General features: G+C 45.8%; 1 protein-coding gene across 1 annotated transcript in view; it reads left to right on the plus strand.

The window, feature by feature from the left end:
• Positions 1-24,841, plus strand: part of LOC144763910 (L-gulonolactone oxidase-like) — an 802,559-nt gene that overhangs the window by 426,504 nt on the left and 351,214 nt on the right. Inside the window, exon 6 of the mRNA XM_078649945.1 lies at positions 9,948-10,133. Coding sequence (XP_078506071.1) covers positions 9,948-10,133 — 186 coding nt within the window. The remainder of the gene's footprint in view (positions 1-9,947; positions 10,134-24,841) is intronic.

Raw genomic sequence — 24,841 nt, forward strand, 5'->3', positions numbered from 1 at the left:
GCGAGGGCGTGGTTGGCTGAACGGAGGTGGCGTTTGGGAGCGTAGAAGTTGATCCGGCTGTTGAGGTAGCTCGGGCCTTGGTCGTGTAGGGCTTTGTGTGCGTGGGTGAGGAGGCGGAAGGTGATTCTTTTGTTGACGGGGAGCCAGTGAAGGTCTCTCAGATGTCCGGAGATGTGGCTGTGTCGTGGGATGTCGAGGATGAGTCTGGCTGAGGCGTTCTGGATCCGCTGGAGTCTCTTCTGGAGCTTGGCGGTGGTACCGGCGTAGAGGGCGTTGCCGTAGTCCAGTCGGCTAGTGACAAGGGCCTGGGTGACGGTCTTCCTGGTCTCGGTGGGGATCCACCAGAAGATCTTCTGTAGCATGCGTAGGATGTTGAAGCACGCCGAGGAGACGTTGTTGACTTGCCTGGTCATGGAGAGGGAGGAGTCCAGGATGAAGCCCAGGTTGCGTGCATGGTCTGTCGGTTTGGGTGCGGTGCCCAGGGCGGGAGGCCACCAGGAGTCGTCCCAGGCGGAGGGTGAGGAGCCCAGGATGAGGACCTCCGTCTTGTCCGAGTTCAGTTTCAGGCGGCTGGTCGTCATCCACTCGGCTACCTCTTTCATCCCTTCGTGTAGGCTGGCTCTGGCGGTGGCTGGGTCGTTGGTCAGGGAGAGGATCAGCTGGGTGTCGTCGGCGTAGGAGATTATGCTGAGGTTGTGTTGGCGTGCGATGGCCGCGAGGGGGCTCATGTAGACGTTGAAGAGGGTGGGGCTCAGAGAGGATCCTTGAGGGACGCCGCAGATGACTTCGGAGGCCTCTGACTTGTACAGTGGTAGGCGGACTCTCTGTGTTCTTCCGTCGAGGAAGGAGATGATCCATTCCAGCGCCTTGTCCTGGATTCCGACGTTGCTGAGGCGCTGTACTAGGGTGCGGTGGCAGACAGTGTCGAATGCCGCGGAGAGGTCTAGGAGGATGAGGGCCGCTGTTTCTCCGTTGTCCATCAGGGCTCGGATGTCATCGGTGGCGGCGATGAGGGCGGTCTCGGTCCTGTGATTGGCTCGGAAGCCGGACTGTGAGGGGTCGAGGGATCCATTCGTCTCGAGGAAGGCGGCCATCTGCTTGTTGACGGTCTTCTCGATGACTTTGGCTGGAAACGGGAGGAGCGAGATGGGGCGGTAGTCATCACACTTTCCTAATCTATTAGCATATTTCTATATCGATTTTTATTTTTAACTGATTCATAGCTAAATTTATAACTTTAAAATATATCATAATAAATTCTGAACCATGCAAAGGCCCCTGCATACTTGCATTCCAGAAGGCCTAAAGTTGGAGCCCGGATGTTCAGCATCCTTCCCCGGCACATGGCCAGTCTGCTTGCTCCACTCCAGTTGCAAGGGTCTTTACTTTCTTTTTTGCATTAAGATCTGTGGAGCAAGTTGGGGCTCTTTTCCTGTCAGATCCAACATTTGTTATACTGGACAGAAGAGGATGGGTCTATTCGTTAATGAGGAAGCTTATGGCAGCTACATTGTTGTATGTTTCTGATATTGCTGGCATACAATTTACACAAGGTTAATCTGCGAGCAGATTTCTAGTTTTGGTGCAGCAGAGAATAGAAACATCCTTCTCTGTCTTTTATAATATGAGCATGCCCAAGAATTGAAACTAAAAACAGAGACTTGCAGCAGTCCTAACTCACCTGCATTTACCACATGGCACACGCAAACGCTTTCATACACAAGATACACATTTGTTAAGATACATCAAGGCCTGTGATAGGTGTAATGTTATTCAACAGAAACATATATGCTCACAATACTGGGAGTGCTCTTCTTGTTTTCTGCTGCCATGTGATAGTGTTTACTGCTTCTGTTCATGAGGTAACAATTGTGGAGAAGGCATTCATAGATACATGCTGATTTTTGATTTAAATGATTTAAGGCCTGATTTTAAATTTGACAGACGGCCCGCTGTTCTACTAGGGTGGTAGAGTAGATTACTCCATCCCCATGGTGGATGGACCAGCCGCTAAATTTATAAATGACCGCCAAGCCGGCGGTCATTTATAATGCATTGACAGGAACCGCTGTCACAGCAGTTCCTGCCAATGCACTTTGCTATTTGTTGCAGGGCTGCGTCGACATGACACAGCCACGTATCAAACAGTTTTATTTTCCAAAAGAATATTCTGAAACAGGATTTTCTTTTAAAAAAAATAATACAATATACCACCTTGCCACAGAAGTAGTCTCTTATGGCGAGGTGGGCATTATTTCTATTTTACTGTCCCTCACCGCTAGGGTTTGTCTAGGGATCATAGACATTAAAAAAATAGCGATATGTCAGCCCATCCTGATTGGGTGGGCAGGCATATAGCCATTTCACCCATGGCACTTACTCCGTCAGACTGCCAGAGTGGTTTGTCTATGGCAGTGACTGAGTAATCACCACCCAAGCTAAACCTATGGTCCACCCACATCTAAATCAGGAGGGCAGACATGGTCAGCTCCTCCATGTGGGCAGAGGAGCGTCGCCCCACTGCTTTCTCGCAGTGCAAGAAGCAGAAACATAAAATGGTATTCTGAATACCATTTTATGTTTCTGCTTCTGGCACTGCGAAAAAGCAGAAGGGTTTGGTTGGGGGTGGGCGGGTGGATAGGCCTGCTCTAGGGCATGGAAGGAGTCAGTCTATGCTGATGACATTCTCCTTTATTGTACTAACCCTACTACTTCCCTTCCTCCATTTTTTTTAGCAAGTTGCCACTTTTTCCCAGTGTCAGGGTGTCCCCTTCTTAATACTGATAATTGTGAGGTACTGCCTTTCAAATATTTTGTGCAGTAGGCAACTTTTTGATCCGCCGAGTTTCAATTGGCAACCTACTAAAATTAAGTATTTAGGGCTGTATTTCTCTAAACTATCAGGGACACTATAACATAAAATTTTGGTTATATTCTTAACACATTAAATGATAATATTACTTGTTGGCATCCACTTTTTCTCTCTTGGTGGGGCACGATCAACTCGATCTTTTGAGCGCATCCCTGAATCAGTGTGTTTCCGCATACTGATTTTCCGCCCTATAGCTGTTGCACTTTTTACATTACTAGGTACCAATCGTTCGGCCTCTCCTATTTATTAGTGTTACAGCAAATAAATGAGGGACGGAATGCTGACAATGCAAACATTCTCCCTCAGTCAAAAGATCTGGGTTAAATCCATCTTTCTTTTGCCCACTATGCCACCCCAATTTGGACCCAACCAGATGCAAATCAGTCATGAACCTGTGCCCCATGGGAACAGACCAGACGAACTGCCAGGCCAGGTCCTCCCTGAACCGGAAACTAGCATCTTGGGACCGGTTTCAGGGCATGTCTCCTTTCTTCAACCAGGCTAGCCTGAATCCACTGGCACAGTGAGTAAGGGACCCATGTCTGGGCATACCCATCCCACTTAGGGCTAAAAGTGTTACAGGAAAAAAATGATGGACGGAATGCTGACAATGCGCACACTCTCCCCCAGTCAAAAGATCTGGGTTAAATCCATCGTTCTTTTGCCCACTTAGCCACCCCAGTTTGGACAAAACCATGACCCCATGTGCCCCATGGGAACGGTCCAGACCGAACTGCCAGGCCTAAGTGCACCAGGTATGCTCAGACGTGGGTCCTGGGCTCACTGTGCCACTGGAATCAAGCTATCCTGGTTGAAGAAGGGTGAAACCCAAAACCGGTCCAAGGATGCTTTTTTCCGGTACAGGGAAGACCTGACTTGGCAGTTCGGCTGGACTGTTCCCATGTGGCACCGGGTCAAGACTGATTTGCATATGGCCAGGTCTAATCTGGTGAGCAAAAGAATGATGTATTTAACCCAGATCTCTTGACTGGAGGTGAATGTTTTGATTTGTTCGGCATTCCGTCCATCAATTGTGTGTCTTTTGCTTTCTTGCCCTAAGTGCGCCGGGTATGCTCAGACGTGGGTCCTGGCCTCACTGTGTCACTGGAATGAAGCTATCCTGGCTGAAGACGGGTGAAACCCCGAAACTGGTCCTAGGATGCTTGTTTATTGTCCAGGGAGGACCTGGCTTGGCAGTTCGGGCTGGACTGTTAACATGAGGCACAGGGTCAAGACTGATTTGCATATGGCCAGGTCTGAACTGGGGTGGCAGAGTGGGCTAAAGAATGATGGATTTAACCCAGATCTCTTGACTGAAGGTGAATGTTTTGATTTGTTTGGCATTCCGTCCATCAATTGTGTGTCTTTTGCTCTGTTATTTATAAGTCATTACATGTTGTCTCAGATAGAATTAAATCAAGGGCTGAGTTGGCCTGGCAATAAGATTTATTGAAATGTTGGTCTACTGCATTATTGGACAAGTAATGGCTTAAGCTTCATAAAACTACTCGAGCTGCAAACACTACACAAACCCTTTATTTTGTTTATCAACATTTGTTGTTTAGCCCTATGATTCTAAAATCCTTTTCTTCAACTGAAAATTCATCATGTTGCTCCTGCCCAAGCTCAACTGCTGATTTAAAACATATGTTATTTGACTGTATCCTATTCTCCAGTTTTGGAAATTGGTTGGGCATCAAATTAACCGAATATTTAGAACTGATATCCCTTTCGAATATCTTTTTGGATAGTTTGGCCCCTCAATGACTTTGCTTAACCTCTAGTTAAAAGGTGAAAGATTTGTTATTAGCAATTACTTTTCACTTAATAACTTCCAAATGGAAACAAGCACAAAATGTTACTTTTAGATCCTGGTGGAATGCCATTTGTTTACATCATAGGCTAGATACAAATTATGTATCTCTTATATCCTTAGCTATTAAGAGGGACCTTTATGGATCCCAATAACTGCATATTTGCTGTCCTCCTATCAATAAAAGTATTATTAGGTCTGTTGAAGTGAAAAAAACACCTTGAATTAACCAAACTGCCTCTGTGTATTTATTTTTCTATTATTACACAATTTATATAATATCATCATTATACTCATGTATTTATGTTTACTTTTTCTCCCTGTTTTACAATGTCTACAATTTTATTAGTATTATATTTTTTAAGCACTTTTGGTATACCTATTTATCTCTTCCTTCACCTTCCTTCCTCCCTTATTTTTCCTTTTTTCATTTTCATATTTCATGCAGCATAGAATGCATATTTAAGCACATTTATGTCTAGTTTTTACAATTTTCTTGCCTTTATCTATTGTATTAATTCTTCTTATCTTTGCTCTATTTCTTGTTTTCAGAATATATGTAATTTATTAAATTGCTGTTTTGGCTGTTTTTACTAAACTCAAATTCCTTCACCTTCCTTCCTCCCTTATTTTTCCTTTTTTCATTTTCATATTTCATGCAGCATAGAATGCATATTTACGCACATTTATGTCTAGTTTTTACAATTTTCTTGCCGTTATCTATTGTATTAATTCTTCTTATCTTTGCTCTATTTCTTGTTTTCAGAATATATGTAATTTATTAAATTGCTGTTTTGGCTGTTTTTACTAAACTCAAATTCTAAAAAAGAGATTCTTACCATTTTGCTGTGCAGAATTGGGTGCCCCGTTCATGTTGGAAGCCTGCATTGCTGCTGCCCATGCTGTACTTTTTCTGGTGGTACAAAAGGGGGTGGTGATGGACGGAGCATCTGAATCAATCAAACACTCACACCCAGTCAAAAGATCTGGGTTTAATCCATCACCGTTCTTTAGCCCACTCTACCACCCCAGTTCCGACATGGCTATATGCAAATCAGTCTGACCCTGTGCCTCATGGGAACAGTCCAGCCCGAACTGCCAAGCCATGTCTTCCCTGGACCGGAAACAAGCTTCCAAGGACCCGTTTCTGGCATTCCAGCTGTCTTCAGCCCGGCTTGCTTGGATCCAGTGGCAAAGTGAGCAAGGGACTCACTTCTGAGCATACCCTGCCACACTTATGGCGGCCAAAAGCGGTACAAAAGGGGGCGGTGATGAACGGAGCACCTGAATCAATCAAACACTCACACCCAGTCAAAAGATCTGGGTTTAATCCATCACCGTTCTTTAGCCCACTCTGCCACACCAGTTCAGACATGGCTATATGCAAATCAGTCTGACCCTGTGCCTCATGGGAACAGTCCAGCCCGAACTACCAAGCCATGTCTTCCCTGGACCGAAAACAAGCTCCTGAGGAACGGTTTCTGGCATTCCAGCCGTCTTCAGCCCGGCTTGCTTGAATCCAGTGGCAAAGTGAGCAAGGGGCTCACGTCTGAGCATACCCTGCCACACTTATGGCGGCCAAAAGCGGTACAAAAGGGGGTGGTGTTGGACGGAGCATCTGAATCAATCAAACACTCACACCCATTCAAAAGATCTGGGTTTAATCCATCACCGTTCTTTAGCCCACTCTGCCACCCCAGTTCAGACATGGAAAAGATCTGGGTTTTATCCATCACCGTTCTTTAGCCCACTCTGCCACACCAGTTCAGACATGGCTATATGCAAATCAGTCTGACCCTGTGCCTCATGGGAACAGTCCAGCCCGAACTACCAAGCGAAGTCTTCCCTGGACCGGAAACAAGGTTCCGGGGAACGGTTTCTGGCATTCCAGCGTCTTCAGCCCGGCTTGCTTGAATCCAGTGGCAAAGTGAGCAAGGGACTCACGTCTGAGCATACCCTGCCACACTTATGGCGGCCAAAAGCGGTACAAAAGGGGGTGGTGATGGACGGAGCATCTGAATCAATCAAACACTCACACCCATTCAAAAGATCTGGGTTTAATCCATCACCGTTCTTTAGCCCACTCTGCCACCCCAGTTCAGACATGGCTATGTGCAAATCAGTCTGACCCTGTGCCTCATGGGAACAGTCCAGCCCGAACTGCCAAGCCATGTCTTCCCTGGACCGGAAACAAGCTTCAGAGGAACGGTTTCTGGCATTCCAGCAGTCTTCAGCCCGGCTTGCTTGAATCCAGTAGCAAAGTGAGCAAGGTACTCACGTCTGAGCATACCCTGCCACACTTTTGGCGGCCAAAAGCGGTACAAAAGTGGGTGGTGAATGACGGAGCATCTGAATCAATCAAACACTCACACCCAGTCAAAAGATCTGGTTTTAATCCATCACTGTTCTTTAGCCCACTATGCCACCCGCGGTACAAAAGGGGGTGGTGATGGACGAGCATCTGAATCAATCAAACACTCACACCCAGTCAAAAGATCTGGGTTTAATCCATGCGGTACAAAAGGGGGTGGTGATGGACGGAGCATCTGAATCAATCAAACACTCACACCCATTCAAAAGATCTGGGTTTAATCCATCACCGTTCTTTAGCCCACTCTGCCACCCCAGTTCAGACATGGCTATGTGCAAATCAGTCTGACCCTGTGCCTCATGGGAACAGTCCAGCCCGAACTGCCAAGCCATGTCTTCCCTGGACCGGAAACAAGCTTCAGAGGAACGGTTTCTGGCATTCCAGCAGTCTTCAGCCCGGCTTGCTTGAATCCAGTGGCAAAGTGAGCAAGGGACTCACGTCTGAGCATACCCTGCCACACTTTTGGCGGCCAAAAGCGGTACAAAAGTGGGTGGTGAATGACGGAGCATCTGAATCAATCAAACACTCACACCCAGTCAAAAGATCTGGGTTTAATCCATCACCGTTCTTTAGCCCACTCTGCCACCCGCGGTACAAAAGGGGGTGGTGATGGATGAGCATCTGAATCAATCAAACACTCACACCCAGTCAAAAGATCTGGGTTTAATCCATGCGATACAAAAGGGGGTGGTGATGGACGGAGCATCTGAATCAATCAAACACAGACACCCAGTCAAAAGACCGGTTGCATGTCAGAATATTTTTGCAGAAATATCGACTGACAAAAATGTCACATTCCAAATATAGTTTTTGAAAATATTGTTCCATATTGTCCGATTAATATACTCCAAATTGGCTTTGTCTTTAGAAGATATTATTACACAATGTTTTGTAATCTGAAAGTTAGTCTAAAATATTTTGACACCATATCACCGATTTTATACTAGAGAATCTTTCCTGTACCTACAAAACATGAATGAGGGAGGGAGAGCTTTCTCCGTACTGGCCCCTCAGCTATGGAACAAGCTGCCTGAGGGGCTACGTAGGGAAGTGAATCTTCTGCGGTTCAGAAAACTGTTGAAAACACTGCTGTTTGGTAAAATTCTGAGCGCAATGTAAACTGATGCTGTGTCTCTCTGATGTGTTGAGCCAAGTTATTGTGTTAACATCGATTTCCGAGCGCTTAGAGACCTGTAGGTGATTGGGCGCGCTACAAATCCAAATTAACAATAACAACAATAACAATGAGTAATGTAACTGGTGCTCATGTAAAGCGCTCCATTACCTATGGGTCAAGTTCACACTATATAAAACTATAGAAAGATGTTTGATTCACAATATGTACAATATGGATACGTTCATTTTTATAAAGCTACTTTTCCATCAATGTTTTAAAAAAATCAGGTTTCACCATTAAATCAAATTTTGAAAATAAGTAGGTAAGAAATAACTTTGCTGGGATTTTCCTAATGGAGATATGACATTGCATAGTTTAACCCCTTGCATGCTCATGACGGAACGGTTCCGTCATCAGCGTCGGTGCTCCGGTGCTGATGACGGAACATTTCCGTCATGAGTCAATTTGATTTATGACCCTTCAGCACTGCAGCGAAATTCGCGCAGCACTGAAGGGGTTAATCACACCTAGGCCTATCCTGTGGAAAACATTGCTGGTCCTACCCAGGGATGTAGCTTTTAGACTTTCATTCACTTTGAGGTAACACTTTTTAAATATATAGTGTGCTGCTTTAATTTATTAGTGCTATGGAAACAAATGATGGACAGAATGAATAATGAATACATCATACATTCACCCCCAGTCAAGAGATCTGGGTTGAATCCATCATTATTTTGCTCACTATGCCACGCCAGTTTAGACCCAGCCATATGCAAATCAGTTTTGACCCTGTTCCTTACGGGAACAGTCCATCCCGAACTGCCAAGCCAGGTCCTCCCTGGATCGGAAACAAGCAACCTGGGACAAGTTTCAATGTATTATCCCTCATCAGCTAGGCTAGCTTGAATCCAGTGGCACAGTGAGCAAGGGACCCATGTCTTGGCATACACTTCCCACTTAGGGCAAAAAGTGTTACGCAAACAAATGATGGATGGAATGCTGAATAAATGTTTGATTAATTCTGCATCCCATCCATCATCTTTTCATTTTGCTTTAATTTATTAGGCATTCTCTCTTGTGGGATTTACAAGGTACACTTTATAGCTAACTTTTTAATATACAATAGTATATTTTTCAACATGGCAAAGGCACTGTTCTTGCCATATGTTACTACACGGCCTTTAAACAACAGCGTGGCCTGGGCACGCTGGTGCTCCTGGCAGGCATATATTTTTGGCATCTATGTGGATTGTGGAAATACACACGGCAGCCCACATGTGAAATGTAACTGTCATGCTATTGTTGCACTTTCTCCGCCATCTACTATCGCTTTATAAGAAAGTTACATTGACAAATTGGTTGAAACTAATTTTACCAATATCAATTTTAGAGCAGCACATGCACTATAGAAATCATTAGAAGTGCCAAAGGGCACAGAGCCAAAACATCTGCAAAAAAAGGGCCCAGAAAATGGTGCAAATCTGAGGTGCCAAGCCTAACAGGCAAATTTACTACAGTGGGTATTAAGTTCTGAGCTGTTGTTGAACCCAAGCAGTGTGAAAAAGCGTGTTAAAATAGGCCCTGCGCTGCAATCGCATCCATTTTCTTCGTGCGTGCTACATTCAACGAATTGTTAGGAATTGGCTTGTTTTTTACAGTGATCTGCAGTGTTACCATGTTGGGTCCACCACTTGTCTATACCTTTTAACTGTGTTATTTAGTCATTTTATCTTTGTTTTAAAATATCTGCATATAATAATCTGCTCTTTTTAAGGTGGTAGCCCTCACAATGATGACGGCATCAGGGGACATTCTGGAATGCTCGGAGTCCAACAACGCGGAGTTATTCCAGGCCTGTCGGCTGCACCTGGGCTCCTTGGGGGTGGTCCTTACTGTCACCTTCCAATGTGTATCATCATTCAAGCTGCAGGAGGTACAGTTTGCATCCACCATCACTGAGGTAAGACTTCTTGTGAGGAGAAAGATCTGTACCAAGGAGAAGCCTGGAATTGTGCATTTGTTTTTATGTCTGTTTACATCTTAAACAGTTTGCTACATACCTTCTTTTCTTTAAGGAGTATAAGCCCCCAGGTGTGTGAGGGTGAATTTAGCTATTGGTATTCAGAAATGCACATTTTTCATGAGTTCCCGCTTTCCACAAGAATGAGAGGCATTTTTATTCATTTTTTCAGATTTATTTTCATTGTTTATTCTTGGTTAAAAAAAAACATGAAAGTGTCATTAACCGCATCGCTGCGGCGGCTTTTCCCGCTGTACGCGGTAATTTTAAAAATATCGCGTTACAGCACGAGCTCAGCACGTCATGAGCGCACGGCAGGTTACGCTCATGACGAGCTGAGCTCGTCATCAGCCTGGAAGGGGTTAAAAATAAATGGTTACAAAAAATAAAGAGTCCAAACAACACTTGTACATACAATAAAAATGAATAAAGAACTTTGGACCTGATTTAGTATTTGGCAGATATTTGACCAAACCAGCAGTCATTTTCTCAGAGTTTGCAGGGCTCCACCATCTTGGCGGTTCCTGTTAATGCAGTTTAAATTTGATGCACAGCTCTGCCAACATGATTGGGTTGCCCATCAAACGTATTTTTTTCGTTTTTAAACAAAAAATCCTAAATCGGGATTTTATTTTTGAAAATCATAATAATGTACTCCTTACCATGGGAGATAACAAGGGGAAGCTGTTTTCTCTGCCCCTTACTGCCAGGGTTTTCCTGGTGGTGACGGACATTGAAAACTGACGCCTAATTCTGCCCATCTAAATTAAGAGGAGGGATTTGAGGTCAACCTCTGAAAGCATCTCCAGTGTGATAAACCTATGGTCCGGGTGGATGGACCATTATATATAATTCAGGCAGGCGGACCGTTATATTGGCATTGCAACGGAGTATCCTTACAACCAAATATATAAATTGGCCGATATGTGTCACTGGACATGATGCATCACTATTCTTAACCAACATAATCTTTTGTCATTTTTATTTCATACAAAATCCCAGATTCAAAATATAACATGGGCTGTTATCGAACGAGACGCAATTGTGAGGAATACATTTTAATGTCAGATCATTTTCTGTCTCTGCTGGGATGAGGAAGTTTATAAGATGACTTGACAGCTACTTCCATTGTTGAACTGGTTCAATACTAGGCAGTACAATATAATTCCTGGTGTTTAGGCAGGTCAGATCACACTTGATGACTACTTCTATTGTTCAATCTCTTTACTGTTACATAGTAAAATATAATTCACTGCCAGCAAGCATTCAGAGATGACCACCACGGATGCACGTGCATCCACAGTGGACACCTTAGAATTCATTTTCTGATATTTCAAGAAATCACTTTCAAAGAAGGCTGCCACACCATTTATCTTTGAACGTATTTGACTAACGCATTAGAAAATAAATTAAAGATAGCTGCCACAGACGCATTTGTGATGCCCTTCTGGAGACAAAAGCATTGGCAAAGTCAATAGGTTTTTCTGATTCATACCACACCTCTGCTATTTCTAAGAGCTGCAGGTGACAAATGTTGCCATAACCCACTGTTATGCTAGTCATTATGGTGAATAGCAGCTGGATCACAGTTATTCCCTAAATTATGCAGGAGAAAAAAAAGATTCTCTGCAACAAGTTATCTTTTTGGGGAACTCTGTTTTTGTGGGTGAATGCATCCTCTTCAATACTTGATAAAACTTTTGCTGGATACAGGTTTCTTACTTTGCAGGGTGCTATGAAGATTAGAAGGCCAGAGGCATGGTAACTATGGTGTTGTGTAAGTTATGACTGGCATAATTCCATAAGAGATGCCTTCCCACCCATGGGTGACATGGGTGAACGCGGTTCAATGCACCAGCAACGAATATGAAAGACAAGTTATTGCAGCCTTGCAAAACACTATTCAATGTGCAATTGGCATAGAAGTGTTGCTATTGGCTTACTAACTATCCCATAAAGGGATCAGGGGCACAGCAGAAACAGCAGCAAACCTTATTTCATTATTCACAGTATCGGACACAAGGTACTAAAACGAATGTACACTTTTACATGAAAAGACTTTAATACGACAGGGACAATCTGTTGGTCATAAGATTTAAAACAGCTACGCAGAATATTATAAAAACAGCAACAGGACATGTTATAAATAACAAGAATATAATGAACATTTCCAGCATCTTTAAAATGTGATTTAAAATATTATCTAGAACCTAACCCCGCCCAATCCCTTCTTCAATGTGCTGCACTACGAGAGAAGGAAAGTCAGAGAAACTTGCAATCTAGAGTTTCTTAGGTAGAAGATACCTGCATACCTTCTTGACCACAAAGGCTGTCTTTATCAGTGGAGGCATGAAGACAGTGTTCCCTGTGAAGGTAAAGCACCCACTGCAGTAGCAGTCAGTCGGTCTTCCTCTGGTATTTGGCTTAATCAGCTTTATTCTGTATCATCTGCGAAGTGCGAATTGTGCTGCCAGCAGGTATGACCATCTCTGGCAGAATCACAGGCGTTAATCTGGGAGTAGGAACTCTCATGACATCTAAATCCTATCGGAAATCAGAATTTCTGACAAAAGTTTAGGAATGCCTGACAGATTATGTGCATTAAGGTATGCGTCCCAGACATTTCCTTATACTCATGAAAGGCAAAAGGACATCAATACAGACTAAATTTTTTTGTTTATATGTCTGTATGTGTTATTTAACCTTGACATAATAAGGAGAAGACATTTGACCCAGACGAATGTCGCGTTTGATGCTGTATCTGTGTAGTTAATTGAAGAACTTGATGCTATCACGTTTCTAGAAAAGTAAGTTCTGGCAACATCTGCGTTTAAAGGCAGACATGACAATGATTCTGCATAAATCAGGGAATATGGTAGCTTCCGTTGTCTAAATTTAGGAAGATAGCGGCCCTTAGGGACTTTACATCAATGGCACTGATGTGCCTCTGGTATCTTAAACTCTAAAGATCGGCTATTGTTAAGTCACATTGCATTCCCATCTCTAAAAATACCTCTGTGTCCGAAGAGAGTGGCTATGGCAAAAAAAGCTCTCAGAAAAAATCTTGGGCAACTGGAGCTGACATGCGTTTCCAGGGGCATAACAGAGCCCCCTGAAGCCACGGGGACGGCAAGCCCCAGCCAAAGGTCTTTGTTTAAGAGGAAGCCCCCTAAGTCCTTAAACCATGCTATTGCATGCTTGGCAGAATGTGTGCAATGGCATGAAATGAGAAACAGTTAAATGCTCGGGAAAGCCACTCTGTTTTTCCGAACAGGCAGAAGCAGAATTGCATCACTCTTAATTAAACATTTCTGGCAAACAGAGGCCCAGCAAAAAGGTATCCCATGTCTCTGATTTCCCATGGCATGGGTGTAACTTACACCCTTGTACTCCTATAGCGCCGGGGGTCCCCAACCTTTTAGGGTGGCCCCCAAGCCTTCAGGGTGCACCCATCAAGCCCAAGACCTAAAAATTCTATGTGTGATTTGAGAGACTCTGGGGCCAATCATCATATTATGCAGGGGAGGGTTATCATTTTTCATTATGCCACTGTGCATTTCTCCATCCTCTGACTCTCGATTGAGGAGCCTATGTGAAGCAGGGATAGGCATGGAGAAAAATATTCTTTACCCCCCAGTCTATCCGGGCTTCTGGTAAAGATTGCCACACCTATCCTCGTCAGCACACAGGCCAAGAAAATGTAGGCAGGTACACTGCCAGATTTGCCACTTTGTCTGTCACATTTCTGCCACTCAAGGGCGTGATTAGCATCCCGCGCTTCATTGCTCACTTCTCCCCTGAGGCGGAAGCGGGGGGTTCTTTGCTGTCCACTTTAAACATTGTTAGTTCGTTATTGAAATAAAAATAACGCGCTTTTTAAAAATTGTACATATTTTAGCCTGCATCTTTTAAATTACCTTCTACACCTCGGCGCGAGATTTGCGTCGCTCCGAGGCTGCTCTTAAGCTTCCCTGGCACAGCGCTGCTGTTGTTAGGCGCTGGAAACTAGTTGCTCGATCCATCTTGGCCGCCATCTTGAGTTGGGTAAGGCTGCCGGTCGAGTTGTTCCTCCCTCCCGCCCTCCCATATTACTTAAGGGCGTGATTAGCACCCCGCGCTTCATTGCTCACTTCTCCCCTGAGGCGGAAGCCGGAGGTTCTTTGCTGTCCATTTTAAACATTGTTAGTTCGTTATTGAAATAAAAATAACGCGCTTTTTAAAAATTGTACATATTTTAGCCTGCATCTTTTAAATTACCTTCTACACCTCGGCGCGAGATTTGCGTCGCTCCGAGGCTGCTCTTAAGCTTCCCTGCCACAGCGCTGCTGTTGTTAGGCGCTGGAAACTAGTTGCTCGATCCATCTTGGCCGCCATCTTGAGTTGGGTAAGGCTGCCGGTCGAGTTGTTCCTCCCTCCCACCTTCCTCCCACTCTCCTTCAATATGGATAAAAACAATAGGCCATCCCGTCTGCGCAGCGGGCGGGCGCAGCGGGCGGGCGCGGCAGGCGCAGCGGCCGCGCCGACGGCACGCCGAAGGCGCGCCAAAGCCAAGCCCGTCTGCGCCCGTCCGCGCCCTGCAGCGCCCAGGGGCCAGGCCCCCTGCTCAACCTTTAGAGGATCTGCCCACCCAGATAAGGTATGCTCCTGATCGACTAAGAACTCTCATGCCCAACTTAGAGGCCTCATGCTGCCATTCCATATATCTAGATGCACCTGTGGGAAAGTGCCCCCATTGTCAGTACACACCTAGCCCCACATTGGAGCAGTCCGAGACTATCAGTCCCCCTTTTAAAATGTTCCTTTTAAACTGTCGCTCTCTGACCAAACATGCAGTGGAAATGTCAATCCTCCTTGAGGACATTGACCCTGACGCTATATTCCTAACGGAAACTTGGTTAAGGGAAGAAGCTGACCCAGACATTACCGCCATATTACAAAAAGGATACGGACTACAAAGGGTTGATAGGGTAGAGGGCAGAGGAGGAGGATTAGGCCTACTTTTTAAGGACTGTTATCAATGCAGAACCAGTTCTGCGACAGTTCCTACTTGCGAAAGTATGAATTGCGCACTTGACCTATCCCCAACCTTAACCTTCTCTGGCCTACTCATCTACCGCCCCCCCAGGCCAAATGGGCGATTTTATGAACTGTCTCCCCTCTAAGGTCGCTGAATCAGCCGTCTCTCTGCCTCATTTCACGGTTTTGGGTGATATGAACATTCACTTAGATGATCCTATGGATCCACTAGCTACCACCTTTCTGAACAGTCTAGCAGCCATACAAATTGTCCAGAAGGGTTTTGAACCTACACATAACAAAGGTCACCTGCTAGACGCGGTTCTAAGTAACGATCAGAGACTTAAAACTGGGAACCCAGTTCCGCTCCCATGGACCGATCATTTCTTGGTCCCACTTCTCTGGCACATACCTAACCCCCTCTCTGCACCTCCTCGAGCCATATTAAGAGGAAGGGATTGGGTGAAATTATCTACGGATAAGTGGGTGGAGTGCCTCTCTACCACCCCTCGACAGACCGGGGGCGACGTAGACATACTCTACACCCATTATGCTAACTGGCTACAGACCACCTTAGACACAATCGTACCCCAAAAATCTCTCAAAGTGAGAACCAAGTCCAAAAAATCACCGTGGTTCACTCCAGCGTTAAAAGAATTAAAACTAAATTGCCGGAAGCTTGAGAGAACCTGGAGACGTACTCTCAAGGAACTGGACAGAAGTAGCCATCGAGAGGCAATTAAAAAAAACAAAGCTAAGATTATATTGGCACAAGCTCTATTTTACGAGGAAAAAATTACAACATCCGCCAACTCCCCGAGGGAAATATTTCGGATAGCGAAATCCTTGATTAGTACCCCTTCCAACTCACAGGACCCCCGTGAAGCCCAAACTCGGTGTGACAATCAGGCGGAGTGCTTCCACTAAAAAATTCAAGCCATTTCCTCATCATTTGACCTGGTTAGTCAACAGCTAGGGGGAACAGATACCCCTTCTCCAACCACGATCTGCCAACTAGCTGAATTTCCATTACTTGAAGAAGACTCGCTTAACACTCTTATGCTGAAAGTCACAACAGGCTCCCCTTCAGACCCGGCTCCTCCACGCTATCTCCTGGAAATTGCGGATACCATCAGACCAGTAATTTTAAATATCGTAAATATGTCAATTACCACAGGGAGAGTTCCAGAAATCTGGAAGTGTGCACAAGTCAGGGCCCTATTAAAAAAAAACAACCTTGACCCTGGAAAAATGACTAATTACCGCCCCATCTCACTCCTTCCTTGGGTAGGTAAGCTGCTTGAGAAACATATCAACACCAGTCTGATGTCTTACCTGGAAGCCAACCATCTGCTCCATGATTAATAATAATAATAATACTAAGTTTTATAAAGCGCAAACAGCTACCTCACACGGAGGTGTCCCGGCGCTCAAGCTGGCTTTCGCCCAAAATTGGGGACGGAGGCGGCACTACTTACTGTCACAGAATTAGCCCGCAGGCACATGGATCAAGGCGGCACTACAGCAATTATGCTGTTGGACTTAAGTGCCGCCTTTGATACCGTAAATAGTAACATTCTTATTTCCTGTTTAAAACAGCTTGGAGTGACAGGAAGCGCCATCTTATGGCTACAGTCTTTTTTGGAAAACCGTACATTCCAGGTGGTGGAGGGTGATACTCATTCCAAAACCTGGCATCTTAATCAAGGCGTGCCTCAGTGCTCCTCCCTGAGCCCCACGCTTCTCAATGTTTATATGCAACCATTGGCGGAGGTCGTTCACTCTTTTGGTTTTGAAATTGTGACCTACGCTGATGACACTCAGCTTGTGCTGGCCCTGAATCAGCCAGGTCACACCCCGTCGAACTTGAACAGTTGCCTAGTAGCAGTTTCAGAATGGATGGCCTCTTCCCATTTAAAACTTAATGGGGACAAAACTGAACTGATGTTCCTGGGGAACACAGCTGACCCCAGATCACCTCTACAATGGCCACTCTGTATGGGCCCTCCCCCAGAACCAAAAAAGCAAATTAAGAGTTTGGGCATGTGGCTAGATCATACTCTCACTTTCAACCAGTAAGCCACAATACTCTCCGCCACCTGCTTTGGGCTGATGCGTATGTTGCGGAAAATTTTACCACTCCTCCCTTTTCAAGCCCGCAGGATAATAGTCCAGGCCATCATCCTGTCCCGCCTCGATTACGGGAATGCTCTATATCTGGGTGCACCGACCAGCACTCTCAAAAAGCTGCAGGTCACCCAGAACGCAGAAGCACGTCTATTGCTAGGCTTGCCCCGTAGCCACTCAGGCACCGCTCCCCTAAGAAAATGACACTGGCTGCCCATCCAAGCCAGAGTAAAATTCAAGGCGATGTGCATAATGCATAAGGCCATGTGGAAAAACGCCCCCGCAATGATCTGTTCCTTAGCCACACCCTACCATCCGCAAAGATCACTGCGTTCAAGCACGGCCTTTTTAGCAACAACACGCAAAATCAAACGGGCCAGGTGGGGCGGACGCTCCTTCTCCCTGAATGCGGCTGTGACTTGGAACTCCTTACCCCCCATGATTCGGAACGAGTCCAATCTTTTAAAATTCCGTAAAACCCTTAAAACTTTTCTTTTTTCTAAATAAACCAGTAGACCCCCAGAAGTATGCAATTATAGCGCTACGAGGCCTTCGGGTAGTAATGCGCTTTACAAAACCCACTTTCATTTCATTTCATTTCATTTTCATTTCATTTCATTTCAAACTTGGGGCTCACCTCTGTGTGTGCAAGTGGGCCACCGACGTGACACCCTGCATGCACCAACCACCATCGCCAATGTTTATTTGCCTCACAAATCTCCACTTTTTTATTGTATTCATTTCCATAAAATGTGTATTCTCCTCCCTTCTTGCATGTTGAAATATGACCCACCCCCGGGGATGTCCATGGAAGTGGGTAGGAGGGGCACCAGTATATTTAAGAAAAACAGCTCCCCTACTTTTCCAGGAAGGTTAATTCCGACAGTTGAAATTCTTCAACTGGAGTGTAAGACAGGGAGTCTCCTGTGATATGAAACCGAAGGAGAGGCAGACAGCTAAACAAGCCTTCTTTCCAGGGTGTCTGCTTGCCGGAAAGAAATGTAAATGTGCTCATCTGGTCAATCTGCAAATCAGTGGCGGCTGGTGAACTTTCTGATAGGCGGGGCGTAAAGGCCTGCACATTATGATCCAGAGGAAGCCCAAAGTCTGAGAGGTGACATTCCACTCCTCGAAGAAATTCTAGAAAATATAGATGCCAATCAGTGCATTTATGGTCTCTTTTTCCCCCACAACCCTCCCTGAACCAGCATGCACATATGCGACTTCTTAACAATTTGCACTTTGAGACAGTTTAGTATTTCCTTTCTTTGGACCGAGAGGGTTACAACACTAGCTACGGTCACCAAGGGAAGACGACCCTGACAACACACTAAGCAGTCTTTTCAGTTTTCTCTCATTGTTACAAACTAAGGAAAGTCTGCTGTCGCAAAAGCGCAACTTGTTTAAGATTCACGACTGGCAGATGACTAACTGACTACAAGTGTGTCAATGCTTCAACCGTGCTACCCGGAAGCAAAGTGCCATGAGGCGGGGAACGCTGTGCCAACACGACGACCAAGCTAGAGAATAGGTTTCGGATACAGTAGTACAAGGGAACCAACCACAGTGCACCCATGTCAGGAAGGCCATCTTCGCCCTCCGCTGCAGTAAGCATAAAGTATAAAATCCAACTGCTCAGGTGTTATGCGCCCTGCCGCACTGGGTTAAGCTGGGTGCATTCCACGGGAAACCATCTGATTTTTGTCAGTAAATGCCCTCAGCAAGGAGCACAGAGGTAAGAGCCTCACAGAAAAGGCAGAAAACCAATGAAGACACAAAGTATAAAAACAGAAACCCACTCGAGAGGGTGCCAACCGGAAGATGAAACGTGAACAAGGCAGCCAGGGATCCAAGGTCTAATAAACGGTGTCTATTGTTTTCACGGATTTCACTTGGCCTGGCATCCAGCAAAAAACACATTTGTGGGTTTTTGAGCTCTGTGATTCCCACAATCTAGCAGAGGGAAGAGTCATCTGAGGTTTCAAACACGAAGCTTAGCTATCAAATAAAAAAAAATAAACTTACGGACCGGAGACTCCGTCCCGACTCCCGCCTTCCTCGTATTCAAGTCCTGCAGCACGTCATCACAGGAAGGCGGCGCGGCAGGCAGCCTCCCTCTCCACCGCCGTGCAGGTTGATTGGTGCGGCCGGCTGCCCCAGGTTACGTAATTTTCTCTCGTATGCTGCTGCTGCAGCATACAGAGAACAGGGAGAGTTGAGGCCAGGGGGGAGTGGCTTGGGGGAGTGGCTTTCCCACTGTAGTTAATACTGTCTGTTTGGGCGGCCTCAGGCTGTCCAAACAGTCAGTATTAACAACAGTGGGCAAGCCACTCCCCCAAGCCACTCCCCCCTGCCCTCGAGTAACGCACCCACTCACTCTAAACCAGGAAGTGTTCTGCTTTCTCGTCGTGCGAGAAGGCAGAAACAAATCACAAATGGTAATTATATAACTACCATTTGTTGTCTGCCTTCTCGCACGGCGAGAAAGCAGGGGGCTCTGCTGCAAATGTAAAGGGTTCATCATGCGATTTCCACCAGGTCGTGTGCAGATAACATGTGAAAGTTGCATAGATGAGGAAAGAGCCCTGTGGATACCATAATCATCACTTTCAAAGGTACTGAGGATCTTGTATGTAAATAAATCGCCCCAATCAGTAAGCCCTGCTTCGGACCATGCAATCAAGTGTGGTCGAATTTGTAGGACATGGCACCCTGGTAGTGCCCATAAGGATAATTCAGGTGTGTACTGGGGACCGGTATGTCTCTCAGTCACATATGTAGTCCAACAGGTCTTATTTTGGAAAAGGGGGGTGATGATGGACAGAGCTTCTGAATGATGCAGAATACTCGTACCAAGTCAAGAGATCATGGTTTTAATCCATCACCATTTTTTAGCTCACTGCACCATCCCAGCTCAGAACCTGGCTATATGCAAATTAGTCTGTTCCTGTCCCAGTGCATGATGGGAACAGGGCAAACCAATCTACCAAGCCAATTCTTATACTGTTCCCATCATGCACTGGGACAGGAACAGACTAATTTGCATATAGCCAGGTTCTGAGCTGGGATGGTGCAGTGAGCTAAAAAACAGTGATGGATTAAAACCATGATCTATTGACTTGGTAAGAGTATTCTGCATCATTCAGAAACTCTGTCCATCACCTTTTCCAAAATCGATTTTATCCACACTATGTGTGGGAGGGTATACTCAGACGTGAGTCCCTTGCTCATTGCACCATCAGGATTCAAGCAAGCCGGGCCGAAGAAGGCTGTGATGCCAGAAACCGGTCCCCGGAAGCTTGTTTCCTTCCCAGTATAAGAATTGGCTTGGTAGTTTGGTTTGCCCTGTTCCCATCATGCACTGGGATAGGAACAGACTAATTTGCATATAGCCAGGTTCTGAGCTGGGATGGTGCAGTGAGCTAAAAAACAGTGATGGATTAAAACCATGATCTATTGACTTGGTAAGAGTATTCTGCATCATTCAGAAACTCTGTCCATCACCTTTTCCAAAATCGATTTTATCCACACTATGTGTGGGAGGGTATACTCAGACGTGAGTCCCTTGCTCATTGCACCATCAGGATTCAAGCAAGCCGGGCCGAAGAAGGCTGTGATGCCAGAAACCGGTCCCCGGAAGCTTGTTTCCTTCCCAGTATAAGAATTGGCTTGGTAGTTTGGTTTGCCCTGTTCCCATCATGCCCTGGGACAGGAACAGACTAATTTGCATATAGCCAGGTTCTGAGCTGGGATGGTGCAGTGATCTAAAAAACAGTGATGGATTAAAACCATGATCTATTGACTTGGTAAGAGTATTCTGCATCATTCAGAAACTCTGTCCATCACCTTTTCCAAAGTCCAACAGGTCTTAGCCACTCATAGGAGTGCGTTGCCCTCTCTTCCAGACCTCCTCAGAGGCCAGAAGTCATCCCAATATCTCGAGCAGTACTGCCCCTTCAAACCAATGCCCTTGTTCTACCCTATTTATACCCACAAGCCACAGTCCTGTTCATAATCTGGGGCACAGAACTCACCTCCATCCAAGGGAGCATATCATTTAGTAATCACCACTCGTTGCCTACCTTTGCCCCATATAAGTGCCCTCATTTCTGCAAATACCCTGTTGGGTAACAGCAACGGGAGGGCAGAAAAAAAATGTAACAATCTATGGAGAACTAGCATTTTGGAGATATCTACTCTCCCTGTATGGGAAAGTACTAGTGACTTCCAGAACAGCAGGAAAGACATTGCACTTGTAGCAGACATGTCAGTATTGCCCTCTATCAGATTACTGTCCGAGTGATATACTCTGACGCCCAGATATTTAATAGAGTCATAGGACCCGGGGAGTGGAGTGCTTGGGAGTGCTCTTTGCTGGGGCTCAGTGAGGTCCGACAGCATGAACAACTGGGAATTGTCCCAGTTCACCCGCAGACCTGAAACCGAACCAAACTGCTGCAGTAGTTCCCAGACGTGGGTCCCGTGCTCTCCATGCCAATGGAGTCAAGCTATCCCGGCTGATGAGGGCTGAAAGCCCGAAACCAGTCTTAGGATGCTTGGTTCCAGTCCAGGGAGGACCTGGCCAGGCAGTTCGGGTGGACTGTTCCCATTGGGCGCAGGGTCAAGGCTGATTTGCATATGGCTGGGTTCAAACTGGAATCGCATGGTGAGCAAATAAACAATGGATTTAGACCCAGATCTCTGTACTGGGGTGAATGTAAGAGATTGTTCTGCATTCTGTCCATCAATTGTTCTTTTTGCAGTAGTTCACTGAGGCAGGAAAGTACTGTGGTGTCATCACATAGGTATACTAATGTGTCACCTACGTACAACAAAAAAATGTGCCAGCTACAGCAGGCTCTAATTCCCCATTCGGAGGCATGCGACTGTGGCGCACAGGCTAAGGGTTTCATAACTAGCGCACAATTCGGAGACAAGGGACAACCATGCCAGGTACCGTGTCCTATAGTGAATTTGTCAGATATGACATGTCCCATCCTTACCCAGGCTAGAGACATATTGTAGAGCAGGGCACTCCATTGAAGGAACTTGTGCCTCATCTAAGCCTCATGAGGACCTCCTTCAGATACTCCCACCCGAGAGTTTTAAACGCCTTCTCTATGTCCAGTGGTGCAACCCAGGGGCTGGCCCCCATAGATCGTGTCCAGTCCATCAGCATGAACAGGCAGGGCAGATTTTGGGGCCGATTATGATGGCGGACAGACCTGAATCCGTCCGCCACCCCGGAGTGGGAGGGACCGTCCACAGGGGCAGCAGCGGTCCCTCCGTGCAAATTAGGATGTGACCGCCACCCTGGCGGTCACATCTTGTATTTTTAACATTGCGGCGGGTGCTGCTTGAAGCAGCACCCGCCGCAATGTTAAAAAAGTAAGCTGTGCATTTGCATTCGCAAAGCGGCAGGCACCGCGCGGTGCCTGCCGCATTCTGCACGCAAATGCAGGGGGTACCATAGGTACCCACCATGTGCACCCCCCATCCCCACTTCACCCCTGGGGGCCCTCAACAGGCCCCCAAACAAAAATCCGTATGCCTTTGCACGGCGGAAATGCTGCCGTGTAAAGGCATAGAACACCAGACATCCTAATATGGCTGGCGGTGTCTGATAGACACCACCAGCCATGTTAGTGCTTTTCCGCCGCGGACGGAAGGCGACCGCGGCGGAAAGGCTGCGGGCGGAAAAAAGATCCCCCAGCCATCCTAATCTGGCGCGGGGTCTTTTTTCAGTCCGCAGCGGTTTTCTCGCATCCTCCGGGTCGGCGGTGGCTTCTGCCGGCTGGGAGGATGCGGGAAAACCGATATTATAATCGGCCCCTTAGTTAGGTATTCTTTCTGGGTATAAACCCCTTTTGATCGGAGTGTACTATGGAATGCTTAAACTGAAAGTGAACAGTGTCTGACCTTTGTGCAGCCTGACAGACACTGTTTGTAAGGGACAAAAGGTGGAGGGGCGGTCCCCTCAGCTCCAATGGACCGGCCGGGCCTGCCTTAAGCATATATGATAGAGCTCTTTCCTGGTCACACTTCAGTTCTTTCTGATTCACATACTAGGATACAAAGACATAACTTCTTATCCTTTTGTTTCAACAAGATTAAAAACTCGAGGGTGACATGCATATTTGCACAGGACAGCGTAGTATGCAAAATGGGTGCCAACGCGCCTCATTAACTTGCGTTAGTTTTGCATGAAATATTCTGTTTCCAGTAGACCTGCTTATGTGTCCTCATTCATCATAGTCACATCCCTGTGTCACCAGTGCCCACCCCTGTGACTAGCAGTGAGTGCCATTTCCATTATATATTTTTAAAGAAAAGGGCTGCATGCATTGCACCCTGTGCTTGTTCGCATGCTGATACCCTTGCCAACACTTTGCCCTCTAGTAAGTTGGACAATGATTGATTGCAATTAGTTAATGAACAATGCCTGATTTATAGCCACCGCTCCGGTGCCAGCCTGGATTTATCTTTTCTACCTACAGCCTTTAATTTCCAATGCATAGTATTTTCCTGGAAGGGTTGTTTTGGCATTCTTAAACCACTTTACTGCAGCCATCCATCACCCCTGGAGATTTCTGTTAAACAGACATACCTGCCTACCAGTGCAGCTTGGGTTGATGGGCAGAATGAAGATTATTGGGTGTATTTGTAAATGCATAATAAATAATGCGAACGAGGCTGCATCCGATGGCAGAAAGTATTTGTTATGTGACTGCACCTTTCCCCTCATGATGTACCCATCCGTCTATGCCTAGGTGCTGATGATATACGGTGTCCTGCTAACACAGTCTGCGGCTTGTGCTAGACCCACTAATCTAACCGAGCCTGATACACAAAAGGGTGTTATGTGCGATCTAGTTAGACAGTACTGCACAATTTAGCATAAAAGTCGTCAGGAAGGCTCAGTTGGAAAAATATTTTATTTCTAATAAATGTAGTATTTTGGAAGTAATGAGGTTAGATCCTTGCAAGCCAGATTTAATATTCCATCCTTCGAAGTTGTCAAGTACCATAGACTGGGTAGTAGTAAAATCTGTGACTCTGAGTGTTCAAGATGAGGGTGGTTTACAAGAACAAGTTAGCAGGGATGTGGAATTTATTGAAATATCTACTTGTCCATGGGGCAAGTTGCTTCATAAATCTACTTGTCCTGTAAGAAAATCCACCTGTCCCTTTGGTGCCATGTGGTTCGGAGACAAATTATGGCAGCAATCTCATTATATAAGAGCTCTCATATAGCCTCTCTGATTATGCCAGGACTCATACCGTAGTAGTTTTTGAATACTAGCAATCCCTTTATGTTGCCACGTTTCTGCAGATCTACATACTGGGACTGAAGGTAGTGGTAAGCAATAGTTCTAGGGTTGGAATGCCCTTTAAGTCTGTACAAATCTACTAACTTGCATGTTTTAAGGGTTTTCAACAACTCTTCTCTAATCTTTTCCCATGCTCAGAAGTGTTGGAAATTTACTCCTGACAATGGCAGACGT

Source organism: Lissotriton helveticus, chromosome 6 (assembly GCF_964261635.1).
Source record: "Lissotriton helveticus chromosome 6, aLisHel1.1, whole genome shotgun sequence".
NCBI lineage: Eukaryota > Metazoa > Chordata > Amphibia > Caudata > Salamandridae > Lissotriton > Lissotriton helveticus.